The 12,269-nt window shown below is 57.5% G+C and overlaps 1 protein-coding gene across 1 annotated transcript in view; it reads left to right on the top strand.

The window, feature by feature from the left end:
• TNRC18 (trinucleotide repeat containing 18) overlaps positions 1 to 12,269 on the top strand; it is a 78,731-nt gene that overhangs the window by 35,942 nt on the left and 30,520 nt on the right. Inside the window, exons 10-15 of the mRNA XM_052655233.1 lie at positions 359 to 1,348; positions 7,344 to 7,519; positions 7,943 to 8,079; positions 8,252 to 8,380; positions 9,828 to 9,999; positions 11,489 to 11,849. Coding sequence (XP_052511193.1) covers positions 359 to 1,348; positions 7,344 to 7,519; positions 7,943 to 8,079; positions 8,252 to 8,380; positions 9,828 to 9,999; positions 11,489 to 11,849 — 1,965 coding nt within the window. The remainder of the gene's footprint in view (positions 1 to 358; positions 1,349 to 7,343; positions 7,520 to 7,942; positions 8,080 to 8,251; positions 8,381 to 9,827; positions 10,000 to 11,488; positions 11,850 to 12,269) is intronic.

Below are 12,269 nucleotides of genomic sequence, written 5' to 3'. Positions count from 1 at the left end.
CCAGCAGGTGGTTTCTTTACCACTAAGTCACCAGGGAAGCCCCCTGTTTAGGATCTTATTACCAGGTTCTTCTGGTCCAGCTTTGCACCAGACGCTGAGGTTAGGGGCACCAGAGACCAAGGGTTCTGCCTTTGAGACCCGAAGACCCTTGGGGACTGCAGGGTGGTCTTTTTTTTTTTTCCTCTCTGGGGCCCAGATGTGCAGAGACACCCTGGGGTTCGTCAGGTGCCGTTGGGAACGGCCTCCAGCCCTGCAGGGCGGCTGAGGAGAGAGGGTGGCGGGCAGGTGGGTTGTTGACGGGGACACAGTTGTTGCACAGGGCCGGAGGGGCCCCCACTGACCCGTGTGTTCTCTGCAGATATCCCAGCCCGGTACCCGTTTCAAGCCCTGCCACCGCACTATGGGAGGCCCTACCCGTTCCTGCTGCAGCCCACGGCGGCTGCTGACGCCGATGGCCTGGCCCCCGACGTGCCGCTCCCAGCCGACCGGCCCGAGCGCCTGGCGCTCTCCCCTGAGGACAAGCCCCTGCGCCTGTCCCCGTCCAAGGTCCCAGAGCCACTGCGTGAGGTCCCGGACGAAGAGCCTCTGGTGGAGCGGGAGGTGAAGGCGGAGGTGGAGGACATGGACGAAGAGCCCGCGCAGCTGCCCTCCCTGGGGTCCCCGCTGACGCTGCCCCCCGAGGATGCCCTGGCGGCCCCGAGCCCGGCAGGCGGCCTGCTGGAGGCCCAGGCGCTGAGTGCCGGCGGCCAGGGGCCCGAGGAGCCCCCCGGGTGCCCAGACTTTGCCGAGGGGGCCGAGGCGCGGGTCGATTCACCAGGCCTGACAGAGTCCTGTGCGGCTGCCCGGGACCTGGGGCCGCGGCTGACGCCGGAGCCGCTGGTGGAGGCCAAGGAGGAGCCAGTGGAGGTGCCCGTGGATGTGCCTGTGGCTGTGCCCTTGGCGGAGGCAGTGCCCGGCGAGGAGGACCTGGCCCAGGCGGCCCCGAGTGAGCCCCGACCCAGCTTGGAACTGCCGGACTGTGACGTGCCTGCTGGGAAGGGCGAGTTCCCAAGCCTGGAGGCCCCCGAGGCCGGCCCTGTGCCCGGCAACACCTGCTTCCTGGAGGAGGTGGGCTCCGAGGAGTTTCTGCCCAGCCTGGAGGACCCACTGGCCGGCATGAACGCCCTGGCGGCCGCTGCAGAACTGCCCCAGGCCCGGCCCCTGCCCTCCCCGGGCACTGGAGCCCCGGTCCTGGAGACGCTGGAGGCCGCGCAGAGCCTCGTCCTGGAGCAGAGCTTCCTGCACGGCATCACCTTGCTGAGCGAGATCGCCGAGCTGGAGCTGGAAAAGAGGAGCCAGGAGGCAGCAGGTGAGGCTTCTGGGGGTTGCTTTCCCCTCCTTGGCCTCTTTTTTAATTGTTATTTATTTTTGGCTGTGCCACCAGGCTTGTTGGGATCTCAGTTCCCCGACCAGAACACAGAATCATAACCACTAGGCCACTGGGAGATTCCTGCTTTTTCCCTTCCTGTAAAAAAAATACATATATTTTGTTAAGTGGGGTTTTCAAAGTTTCAGAATCTCTAGAATATGGTTTACTTCTCTTCACGTTCTTCCCTTTGTGAGTTAATTTTTAAACATTGTGGTAGAATACACTTGTCGTGAGTTTCACTGGTTTGTTTGCTCTGTTTTGGCTGTGCTGGGTTTCCAGTGCCTGGGTGTTTTCTAGTCACAGCAAGCGGGGACTGCTCTCTAGCTGCAGAGCGTGGCCTTCTTATTGCAGTGGCCTCTCTTGCTGCAGAGCACGGATCCAGGGTGCTTGGCCTTCAGCAGCTGCAGCTCCAGGCTCTCTAGTTGGACGGGCCTAGTTACTCCGGGGCATGTGGGATCTTCTTGGATCAGGAATGGACCCCGTGTCTCCTGCACTGGCAGGCAGATTCTTTACCACCGAGCCACCAGGGAAGCCCCGCCTTAACCATTTTTAAACGCACAGGGAGGTGGTATGTAGTCACATTGCCGTGAGACCAGCTTATGGGTTTCTTAGTGTGAAGTCTCTCTTTGTTCTGTCAGTGGTGAATTAGCAGGAGTCTGCACTGGGAGCAGCCAAGACTCACTGGCTTAGAAAAAGTCGGGGAAAATTTCATTGGCTTGTGGAATCACAATTTGTCAGTAATGAGGTAATGTTTCAGGTATGGCTGGATCCAGGTGCTCAAACCAAGTCAAGTCCAATTCTTTTTTCCCTCTTCCCTGTCCCTCCCTCTCATAGCTTCACTGCTTTCTATTGGCTTCATTCAGGGTGGGTCCACTTTCCTCATGGGGGTCACTGATACTTCTCCCCAAGCCCTCGGGCCCGTGGACTGTAGCCAGCAGACACACAGAAGAGGCCACCTCTCTCCTAGTAGCTCTGGCGAAGATGCTGTGATTCACTCATTAGCTGGCTGGCTGTGGTTCATGGTTTTTGCAGAAGTAAAGCCTGTATCCCAGGAGATGGGATGGACTGGGCTGATCCTGCCCAGCCCTGGATGGGGGAGTGGTCACTTCCAGGACGTAGGTGTGTGTGTCGGTGGCTGGTCATCCTCAGAAGTAATGGAGTGCCTTCAGCAGAAAAGAAAGTGTCTTCAGTGAATTCTGGGCTGGCACAAAACCACTGATGTTCAGCATAGAAATTGAAGTGCTCCAAGAAATATGTAAAGAGCCAGAGTCAGGCGCAGCCTTGCCAGTTTGCACTCCAGCCAGAACACTCGTGGGGTTGGGGGTGCTGCACAGCTGGGGGGAGGTCATAAGAGCAGTGCCGGGTGTTCAGCTGTATTTCCTTTAGAACTTTTTCTACACTTGCACAAGTTTCTAAAATTAAGATCATTTTGTAAGCAATGTTTTGTTACCTGCCTTTTCCACTTTATTGTTGTTCAGTTGCTACGTCATGTCCGATTCTTTGTCCAATTCATTGTAACACCGTGGACTGCAGCAGGCCAGGCCTCCCTGTCCATCACCAACTCCCAGAGCTTGCTCAAACTCATGTCCATCGAGTCGGTGATGTCATCCAACCATCTCATCCTCTGTCGTCCCCTTCTCTTCCTGCCTTCAGTCTTTCCCAGCATCAGGGTCTTTTCCAATGAGTCAGCTCTTTGAATCAGGTGGCCAAAGTATTGGACCTTCAGCTTCAGCATCAGTCCTTCCAATGAGTATTCAGGGTTGACTTCCTTTAGGATGGACTGGTTTGATCTCCTTGCCATCCAGGGGGCTCTCAAGCACTCTCAAGTCTTCTCCAGCATCAGTTCTTCGGCGCTCAGCCTTTTTTCCCTTAGTATATCCTTTATTAAACATTTTCAGGAACTGTGCGTTCTTAAACATTTTTTTGGAACTACGCAGTTTTCTGCCCAGTGGAGGCCCCCAGACTTCAGTTGTCCCAATCCTCAACTGTCAGGCATTTTAATTCACCTTCTATTCTATAATTTTCCTCCCTTCCTTTTGCTGCTGTGAGTAACGTGATGATTACTCTTGGAGAAAAATCTTTGTCTGCACCTCTGCTTTCCTAGGGGTTTGTTCCCAGGGCTGGAATTGCTGGTCCAGAACCAGATCATTTTCATCATCAGGGTCCAGTGCCCCCTTTCCTAGAAGCTCGGACGAGTGACACCTCCTTCCCCGCAGGTGTCTGTTGTCTTGTGGGTTCTTTTCTTTTCTTGGTTGCTGTGCTCGGGCTTTTCTCTCGTTGCAGGGGGTGGGGGGCTTCTCGCTGCAGTGTCCTCTCTCGATGTCGAGCACGAGCTCTAGGCGAACAGGCTTCAGTAATGGTGCCGCACGGGCCTAGCTGCTCTGCAGCACGTGGCATCTTCCTGGGCCAGGGATCGAACCTGTGTCCCCTGCATCGGCAGGTGGATTCTTAACCACTAGATCACCAGGGGAGTCCTGTTGTTCAAGGTCATTGTTTCTTTTCTTTCATGTAAATAGTTCAGTACAAATTCCCACCCCCCCACCCAAGAAGACAAACCTCTCTTGATCCTGACAACTGGTGGGTTTTCAGTGGGGACCACACAGGCCAAGGGGCCTCTGCGAAGGAGAGGGCTGAGGGTGGGTCACCAAGTTTGGGGGCCTCTGCCTGCTCTGGCCCGTCTTCTCGCTGCTGCCTGATTTCATGGATTCATTTAGCTCCTTCCTGTATGCCCGGCAATATTGGGTACCAGCAGGGAACCAGGCTATCCGCGTGCAGCCCTCAGCACTGTTGTGGTGACAAGCGGGAGGCCCAAACAGTGGGAGGGGTCAGGGCAGGGGTGGGAAGGTGGTCTCCCATAGCAGATGGCCAGGGAAGCCCCTCTCAATAGGTGGGGGAGGGAGATTCTTTGGGGGAAAACCATGCCAGGCTCAAGGAAGAACACGTGCAAAGGCCCTGGGGTGACTGTTTGGCCCAGGGTAGAACAAAGGTGAGGCCAGGGACTGGAGGGGAGCCCAGAGGGGAGAGTGGTTGCCGGGAAGTGGGATCACTGTTGGGGAGGGGGTCATCTTTTATTCACTTGGCGTGAAATGAGGAGGATTTGAGTTGCACTGATAGGATCAGACCTCACTGCGGTCTCTTTGGGGGCTGTGTGGGGGGCTGATGCTGGGGTGAGGGCCGGGGTGGGGAGACCCAGTAGAAGCTCCCGTCTGCATCCAGGCCCAGGGTGGTGAGGGGTGCACAGGTGCGGGCAGGTGGGTTCTGGGTGGAAGTCGGAGCCAGCAGGCTTTGTGAAGGGACTGCAGTTGGGTGTGTAAGGACGAGGCTGAGGGTTTTGACCCGAATTGCTGGAAGAGAAGAAAGGTTTCTGAGGCGGGGAAGCAGTGGGAGGGGTGCATTCAGGGGGAGCCTGGCGGCCGGCGTGGACTCAGATGCTCCTGGTGGTGCCCTGCGGTGCCCCGGGCACTCTGCAGTGCAGGTCTGGTGGCCTGAGCGTAGGCTCTGTGATCCTGGGGTGGGGGGCGGCGTCAGGCTGGAGCGGGCGCTTGGGGGCACCGGCATGCAGGGGAGGGCCTAGGGGCCCTTTGACTCAGACGGTCACGGACGGACCCTGAGTGTTGGTGCTCTGCAGAGGGCCTGCAGGCCTGGGCTGCAAGTGGTCCTGGTCACTTCCTGGCGCCACTGGCCCTCCCGCTTCCCCACTCCTGCCCCACGCAGCCGCCCGTGGGCAGCAAGCATGGGTGTCCCAAGGCGAGCGGCCGTCCTTCTCTCCCTCCATCACCGTAGTCTCTGATGGACGCCTGGTCCCGCGGAGGTTCCAGTGCATGTCGGGCCGGTTCCCAAGTCACCTCGCGTTGGTACAGCCGCAGGGCTGGGGTATTAGCTCAGGCTGCTGTAATATACACGCGCAGTGGGGTGGGGCGGGGGGACGAGTCTTGAGTAACGAGCATGTGTTCTCCTGACTCTAGAGGTTGGGCGTTCTAGATCCAGGTCTCAGCAGGGTTGGGTTGGTTCCTCCTGAGGCATCTCTCCTCAGCAGACCTGTGGACAGCTATCCTTTCCCTGTGGAATTGTTCCATGTGTGTCTGTGTAGCCAAACATCCCCTTTTATGATGATGCAGTCTCGCTGGATCAGACAGAGCCCACCCTGGCAACCTCACGTTAACTTGGTTCCCTCTTTAAAGGCTCTGCCTTCTGAGCTGTGATGGCGTTAGGGCTTTCCATGCGGACTTGGGGGCACGCAGCTGCTGCCCTTGGGCCACCAGGCTGCCCCTGTGTCCTGGGGACCCCAGCGAGGCTGGTGCGTTGGAGGGTAAAGCAGCTGATGGAGTCACTGTGTGGTCTGATGGTGCAGCTCTGCCCTGCCTTACCCAGCGACTGAGAAACTTACAGCTCGGAGGACCTCGAAGGGATTGGGGTGGGGTGTGCCACCTGGGGTGTGGGCCACGTGCTTCAGTCTAGTGCCAACTGCTTGAGGCTGGTGGGGTTCACTGCTTTGTGGCCGCAGTGTCTGTCCCAACTCGCCGCTGGTGACATGTGGTTGTGACTTGAGGGGGGCACTGCTGACGCCTAGTGGTGGAGGCGAGGACGTCTGCAGCAGACATTCGAGCCCACGGCCATGTGAATGGCGCCAGGGTTCAGAAGCCCTGATCTGGGCGATACACTTGCTAATGTCGACGTTAGGGAATTCTGCACGTTGGTTGTAAACAATATACTTTACCGGCACTTCCCAGGTGGTCCAGTGGCTAAGACTCCACGCTCCCAGTGCAGGGGGACCGCGTTTGATTCCTGGACAGGGAGGTAGATCCCACATGCCCACAGCTAAAGGTTCTGCGTGCCACAGCTAAGACCAGTGCAGCTAAATTAATAAATACTTTTAAAAACTTTAAAAAGAGAATGTACTTTTCCCCTCAGATACACACGGACCGTTCTCAAAAATTGATCATATGTTAGATCACAAAGGAAACATCAGTTGGAAAATGAAAACTCATATTATTTTAAAAAGACTGTGGAGAAATAGGTTCTCAGGGACCACCGCTGAGATCCTGAGTTGCTACAGCGTTTCTGAAGGGCAGTCGGAATATTAATAAAAGATGAACATACATACCTTGATCATGGTAATTGCACAGACAGAATTTTCCGGAGATGGTGCCTATCTGTTCACTACCAAAAAAACCCCAAAAAATCTGGAGCCACCTGAATGCCATCAGTGGGGGATTGTTAAGGCAAATTAAAAGCTTATTGATCCGAGAGAAAACTCGGCTGTTGTTCCTCGGTTTTGCTGCGTAAAATTGCTGATGTTCTAGTGGTTCTGACTTACAGAAATGGCACTTTCTGTCTGGGTTCAAGCTACAGTATGAATGCATATTTTTGTGCTAATGCGGAGACACGTTGAGGAGCAACGAGCAGAGTGTGCTGTGGTGTGTGCTGTGGTGTGTACTGATGGGCGCCGATTTCTGCTTGTGAAGGATGCCTGGGCGTTACCCATGCTTGAATGTGTGTAAAAGTTTCTGGAACCACCTGCCACGCAGTGTCGGCAGAGGCATCCTCCGGGGAAGGGCCCAGGTGGTGGGAGGAAGGAGTCTTGTGTTTCAGGACACGTTTCAGGACACTTCTCTGCTTGGTCTGTGGTTTCTGTCGTGTGCACATGTGACTTTCGCAATTTACAGAACTTATCGTGGGGTTATTTTTTTTCTCATGGTGAAAACCACGCATAGTCCTTGTGGAAGATTTTCAGGACAGATAAGCAGAAAGAGTCGCCTTGTTAGAGTGCGGCTCTGCCGTTCTCGGGTGACTGCCTGCGCGTCTGTGAGCGGATGTGCTGTGAAGGACGGGACTCTGGCCCGTGTCCTCTTCCCAGGTGGGGGTCTGAGGCAGGTCGCCGAGGTGCCTGTGAGCCCGGCCCCCAGAGCGTGGGCTCATTTGCCTCCTCCCGCAGGCGCAGAGCGGGGCCCACCCGTGCGGCCCTCGCTGGAGAGCCTCCTGGTGGCCAGCAGCCACGTGCTGAAGGAGGTGCTGGACGGCCCCTTCGTGGATCCACTCAAGAACCTGAGGCTTCCGCGCGAGCTGAACCCCAACAAGAAGTACAGCTGGATGCAGAAGAAGGATGAGCGGGTGAGGCGTCCCGGGTGTGGCTTGGGGGAGCGGGCTCGGGGGAGGACGAGGTGCGCCCAGAGAGGCTGCCTGGCCTGGGCCTTGGCAGGCTGCACGCCTGGGGGAAACAGTTGCAGGCCCAGATTCTGCTACCACCTTGCGGGGCGGTCCCCAGCAAGTTGTCTTCTCTACCCGGCCTCCGTGTACCACGTAATCACGTGTCAAGGGTGTGTCCCGTGGGCAGCAGCTTGGGGGTTCGGGGAGAGCAGATGTGTGCATGACAGATGCCGGCCCTGCCCGAGTGGTGCTTGCGGGCCACCTCGGCCTGGACACGGCCCCGCAGGGTTGGCTTTCCGGTCCCTGGCGTGCACACGGGGAGTCTTGGTGAGGGTGAGGGTGGCATCCCTGCTGCAAGACCCCGCGCTTACCCGCCACTCCCCGCAGATGTACGCCATGAAGTCCTCCCTGGAGAGCATGGACGCCATGGAGCTGGACTTCCGGATGCGGCTGGCGGAGGTGCAGCGCCAGTACAAGGAAAAGCAGCGCGAGCTGGTGAAGCTGCAGCGGCGTCGTGATTCCGAGTGAGTGCGCCCGCCGCCCGCGGCCCGGGCTCTGTAGGCGCCGCGCTCAGGAGGTCCGCCGTGCAGGCCGCCAGGTGTGCGTGGCCCCGAGTGACGTGTGCGCTCCATGCGCCCCCTTCTCCGCGCCCCCCCCACCCCCGGGTTCACAGCCCAGCGTGTGATTCTCTTTAAGGGACAGGCGCGAGGAACCCCATAGAAGCTTGGCACGCAGAGGCCCTGGCAGGCCGCGGAAACGGACCCACGCCCTGAGCGCCCTGTCGCCCCCCCGCAAGAGAGGGAAGAGCCGCATCCATAGCGGAAAGTAAGGCTGGCCCCTCGGTGGGTCGGGGACTGGCACAGAGCTCGGAGGGGAGGCGCGCGGGCCCACGCGGGGCCTGTGTCGGCGCCGGGGACCTGGCGTCCCTCAGGCTCTGACCCGCCGGGATCGGCCGCTCGCGGGCAGCACGGCGCGCTGCCCTGGGCCGGCCAGGAGGGCGAGCGTGGAGCGGACAGGCACACTCACCCCATCCAGCAAGTCGAGCGTCACCCCAGAGTCAGGCCCGTCTCCCTGCTGCTCCAGCATCTTCCGCGGCGAGGGCCTGCTTCCCTCCGTGCTGGGCGGTGTCACTGCCGGGCTCCTGGCGCATTGTGCCCGGGGTGCTCCCTGTGACCGGGGCCTCCGCCTCCATGCACGCTGGGGAGAGGCTCCTTGGAGCCACATGTGGCCGGAGTGAGAGCGTTTCCTCTGGGTTAGCTGTGGATAGAGGAACGGTGCTGTGGTTTCCCTGGGCCTCCGGAGCACGCCTCAGCCAGGGCCAGCAGGGCTGGCAGCCAGCAGGGCTTGGGTGAGGAAACAGAGGGGCCAAGGGGCACCTTCACAGCCGCAGGAGAGGCCGTGGTCTTCTCAGGAGAAGATCGCCCCAAGAGCCCCCCGTCTTGCATTTAAGCTTGGATGTCCCTGACTGACCAGAGGAGGCAGAGAGAAATACCCTGTTAGCAGCCACAGGCGGGTAGGGAAAGCTGCTCCTGGAGGAGCGAGCGGAGGCTGGGGCTGCCCGCACGTGGGGCTGCTGGGTAGGAGCGCAGACCCCGGAGGTGGGTGCGCCTTCTGCCGAGTGCCAGGTCTGTGCGCCTTGCGACCTTGGGCCTGGCGTTAGCTCTTCTAGGTGAGCGCCTTCCTCTATAAAGAGCAGTATGTGGAACCAAGTGTTGTTTTATAGTTAAAATACAAAGCACAGACGTGGAGTGAGGCACACAGTAAAGACCAGGTAAAAGTTACTTCTATCTTATTGTTGCTTGTGAGGCTTTAGTGTAAAGCTGGCCACCGGGACCGTGGCCTGACCGCTTGTGCTGCTCGGGTATAGCACAGCAAGTCGCTCCTCCTTCACAGCAGCTCTTGATCGCAACCCCTGCCCCATCCTGGTGGATGTCCATGGCATTTCTGATCCGTGTTCTTGGCATGCTTGGGTACAGAGGTCTCTGACTGTGACAAGATGTGTGTGTGTGTACGTGGAGGAGTATGAGAGAGAAAGGGGCCGGCAGAGACACTGCTTTCAAGAAGTTCTTCTTTTTTTTTCCCCCCATTAAACGCTCATTCTGCCTCCTTCACAAGTGTCCCAGAGTCCTGGCACCACAGTGCTTCAGACCCGTCAGTCTGCATCACAGTCTGCTTCAGCATCCAGAGCCCACCCTTCAGGGCCATAAGGGCGGATCCCCGGCCCGAATGCTGCCTGGCCGGGGCGCTGACCACTTCCATGTCTGGGTTTCAGGCTGAGCAGCAAGCCCCTGCTGACCTCAGACGACTACGAGCTGGGAGCGGGGATGAGGAAGAGACACAAGGGGCCTGAGGAGGACCACGACGCCCTCGGCGGAGCGGGGAAAGCCCGGGGGAGGAACCAGCCTTGGGACGAGCACGAAACCTCGTCAGACTTTGTGAGTCAGGTTGGTCGCCTCGTCCTTCAGGTGTGCTGTTGGTTTGGGGCAGAGGGTCTGGCAGGGCTGCTGGGGCTCACACACCCCCTTTGCAGGTCTCCTGGCCCTGTTGCACAGACACTTTTGGGATACACTGATCTGTGGAATCACTATGGATAAAATGGAATAGTAACCTAGGTGCAAACACTTGTTGAGGGTGGTTGCCTTAGTGCCAGAGCCACTCCTCCAATCCTGGTCATTGGGCAGAGCAGGAAAGTAAGGCCCAGGGGAGGTCAGAGAGCTGGCAAAGTAACACAGCCCCAGGTGGCGCTGAGGCTGAAAGCCCGTCCTGTGTGTGTGCTTCGTGACCCTCTGCTGAAGCGCAGAGGAGAGACTGCAAGTTCTCACCCCAATAGTGCAATTATTCAGTTGTTTCATGTATAATTATTTAATGAGCAGCTTCACCATTCTGGAGTTTGAAGAAACAAGGGCTTGATGCCATTGTAATTTCCTCTGGGAACTCTCCTGAGGTAAAGGGGCGAGTGCCAACGCCTTGAATTTTCTTGTTTCTGCAGAGCACTGAAATCACCCACTTGAAGGCCCTTATTGCTGAATACTAACATACCTTGTCGTCCCTCCCAGAAAAGCCCTGTGGGAGGGGCTGTTATGGTTGATTCAGGCGTCAGAGAGAAGGACCTACATAGGGGAGAGAGTGGGTCCGTGGGGAGGGGAAGAGAGCCAGTTTGTAGTCCGTACGTCAGCACCCTTTGTACTCTCGAACCGTGAAGGGCACTCTTGTTGTCTAATTGACACTATCCCAACTTTTTCGCTCCTTATGAAATGTTACCTGATTAGAGAGAAAATAGCGATGAAATGTTCAAATGAGGGCCATTGAAGCTGCATGTTTCAACAGCAAATGACTCCAGCTGATGGGAGGCGCGCAAGCAGGAATTTATCTGTGAAATCTCTAATCATTCTTTCTGCTTCAGGCGTCCAAGGCACACTCAAGGCATTTTCTTGGCAGCTTCAGCCCATTTAGCTGGATGGCCTGGTTTAGGCTGTGAGGCCATCTTCATCACCTGCTTTAGGCAGCTGAGATAAGCAGATCAGCTGTGCTGTGATCTGGTTTTCCATCTTTGGGTTCATTCCTCCTCCCTTAATCCAGCCACCTTCTCCCCCTTGGCTCCCTGGCAGCGCTGTTTGTTTTAGGCGCTCCCCGCTAGGAAGCACAGCACCAGAGCCAGCCGGTGGCGAAGATAACTGTAACCACAGTAACAGCTCTTTAATAAGTGCTTCACGTGCCTTTTCCCAGTTCATCTTCAGCACAACCCAGTGCTGCCTGTGCCTAATCACCCCCATTTTACAGAGTAGAGGAATTGAGGCTAAGAGGAATTTAGCAGCGTGTCAGAAAGCTACAGAGGCGGGGAGAAGGAGGCCAGGTTCGTCTGAGCTCGTGCACTGAGACCCACTGTGGGTGTCAAATGTCTTAACCCCACGACTTCCCAACTTCCCTTTCCAGCTAAAGATTAAGAAGAAGAAGATGGCTAGCGACCAGGAGCAGTTGGCAAGCAAGCTAGATAAAGCCCTCTCCCTCACAAAGCAGGACAAGTTGAAGTCGCCCTTCAAGTTCTCCGATGGTTCTGGGGGGAAGTCAAAAGCGAGCGGGGGCTGTGGCAGGTACTTGACGCCCTACGACAGCCTGCTGGGCAAGGACAGGAAGGCGCTGGCCAAAGGCCTCAGCCTGTCTCTGAAAGCCTCGCGAGAAGGTAAACACAAAAGGGCCGCCAAAGCCGGGAAGATGGAGGTGGGCTTCAAGGCCAGAGGCCAGCCCAAGTCGACCCACTCCCCCTTCGCCTCGGAAGTGAGCAGTTACTCCTACAGTAAGTAGTGGGCCGCGCCGCCTCAGGGCTGTTCTTCCTCCCTTTCCTTCCTTTCCTCCGCTTTCTGCCTCGAAAGCTCGATGGTCTCTAGTGATGGTCTCTTTTTCCGCTTTGGCGCCGGTACCAGGCCGGAAACGGAGGTGGTTGAGATGCCTGGGCACTGTTCTTTGGGCGGCCACCTGTGATTGGTGGGTACTCGTGATTGGCAGGCGGGTGGGAGCGGAAGTCCGCCAGCCCCCCTGTACCCGCCTTCTGTTGGTCAGCGCTAAGGCCATCGGTGTGGAGGCCTTGTGCTACAGAGTTGGCGGTTGCTCAGCCTAGAGCGGTCGCTCGTGAAAACCATAGAGCTGGCGGGGTCGCTCGCGCCCTCAGGCAGCTGCCAATCCTTGAGGTCCGTGTTAGTGGGGAAAGCGTCTGTGG

This window comes from Budorcas taxicolor, chromosome 2 (genome assembly GCF_023091745.1).
Source record: "Budorcas taxicolor isolate Tak-1 chromosome 2, Takin1.1, whole genome shotgun sequence".
Taxonomy (NCBI): Eukaryota; Metazoa; Chordata; class Mammalia; order Artiodactyla; family Bovidae; genus Budorcas; species Budorcas taxicolor.
The sequence above is the reverse complement of the archived record's forward strand: the minus strand, read 5'-3'. Positions and strand labels throughout refer to the sequence as shown.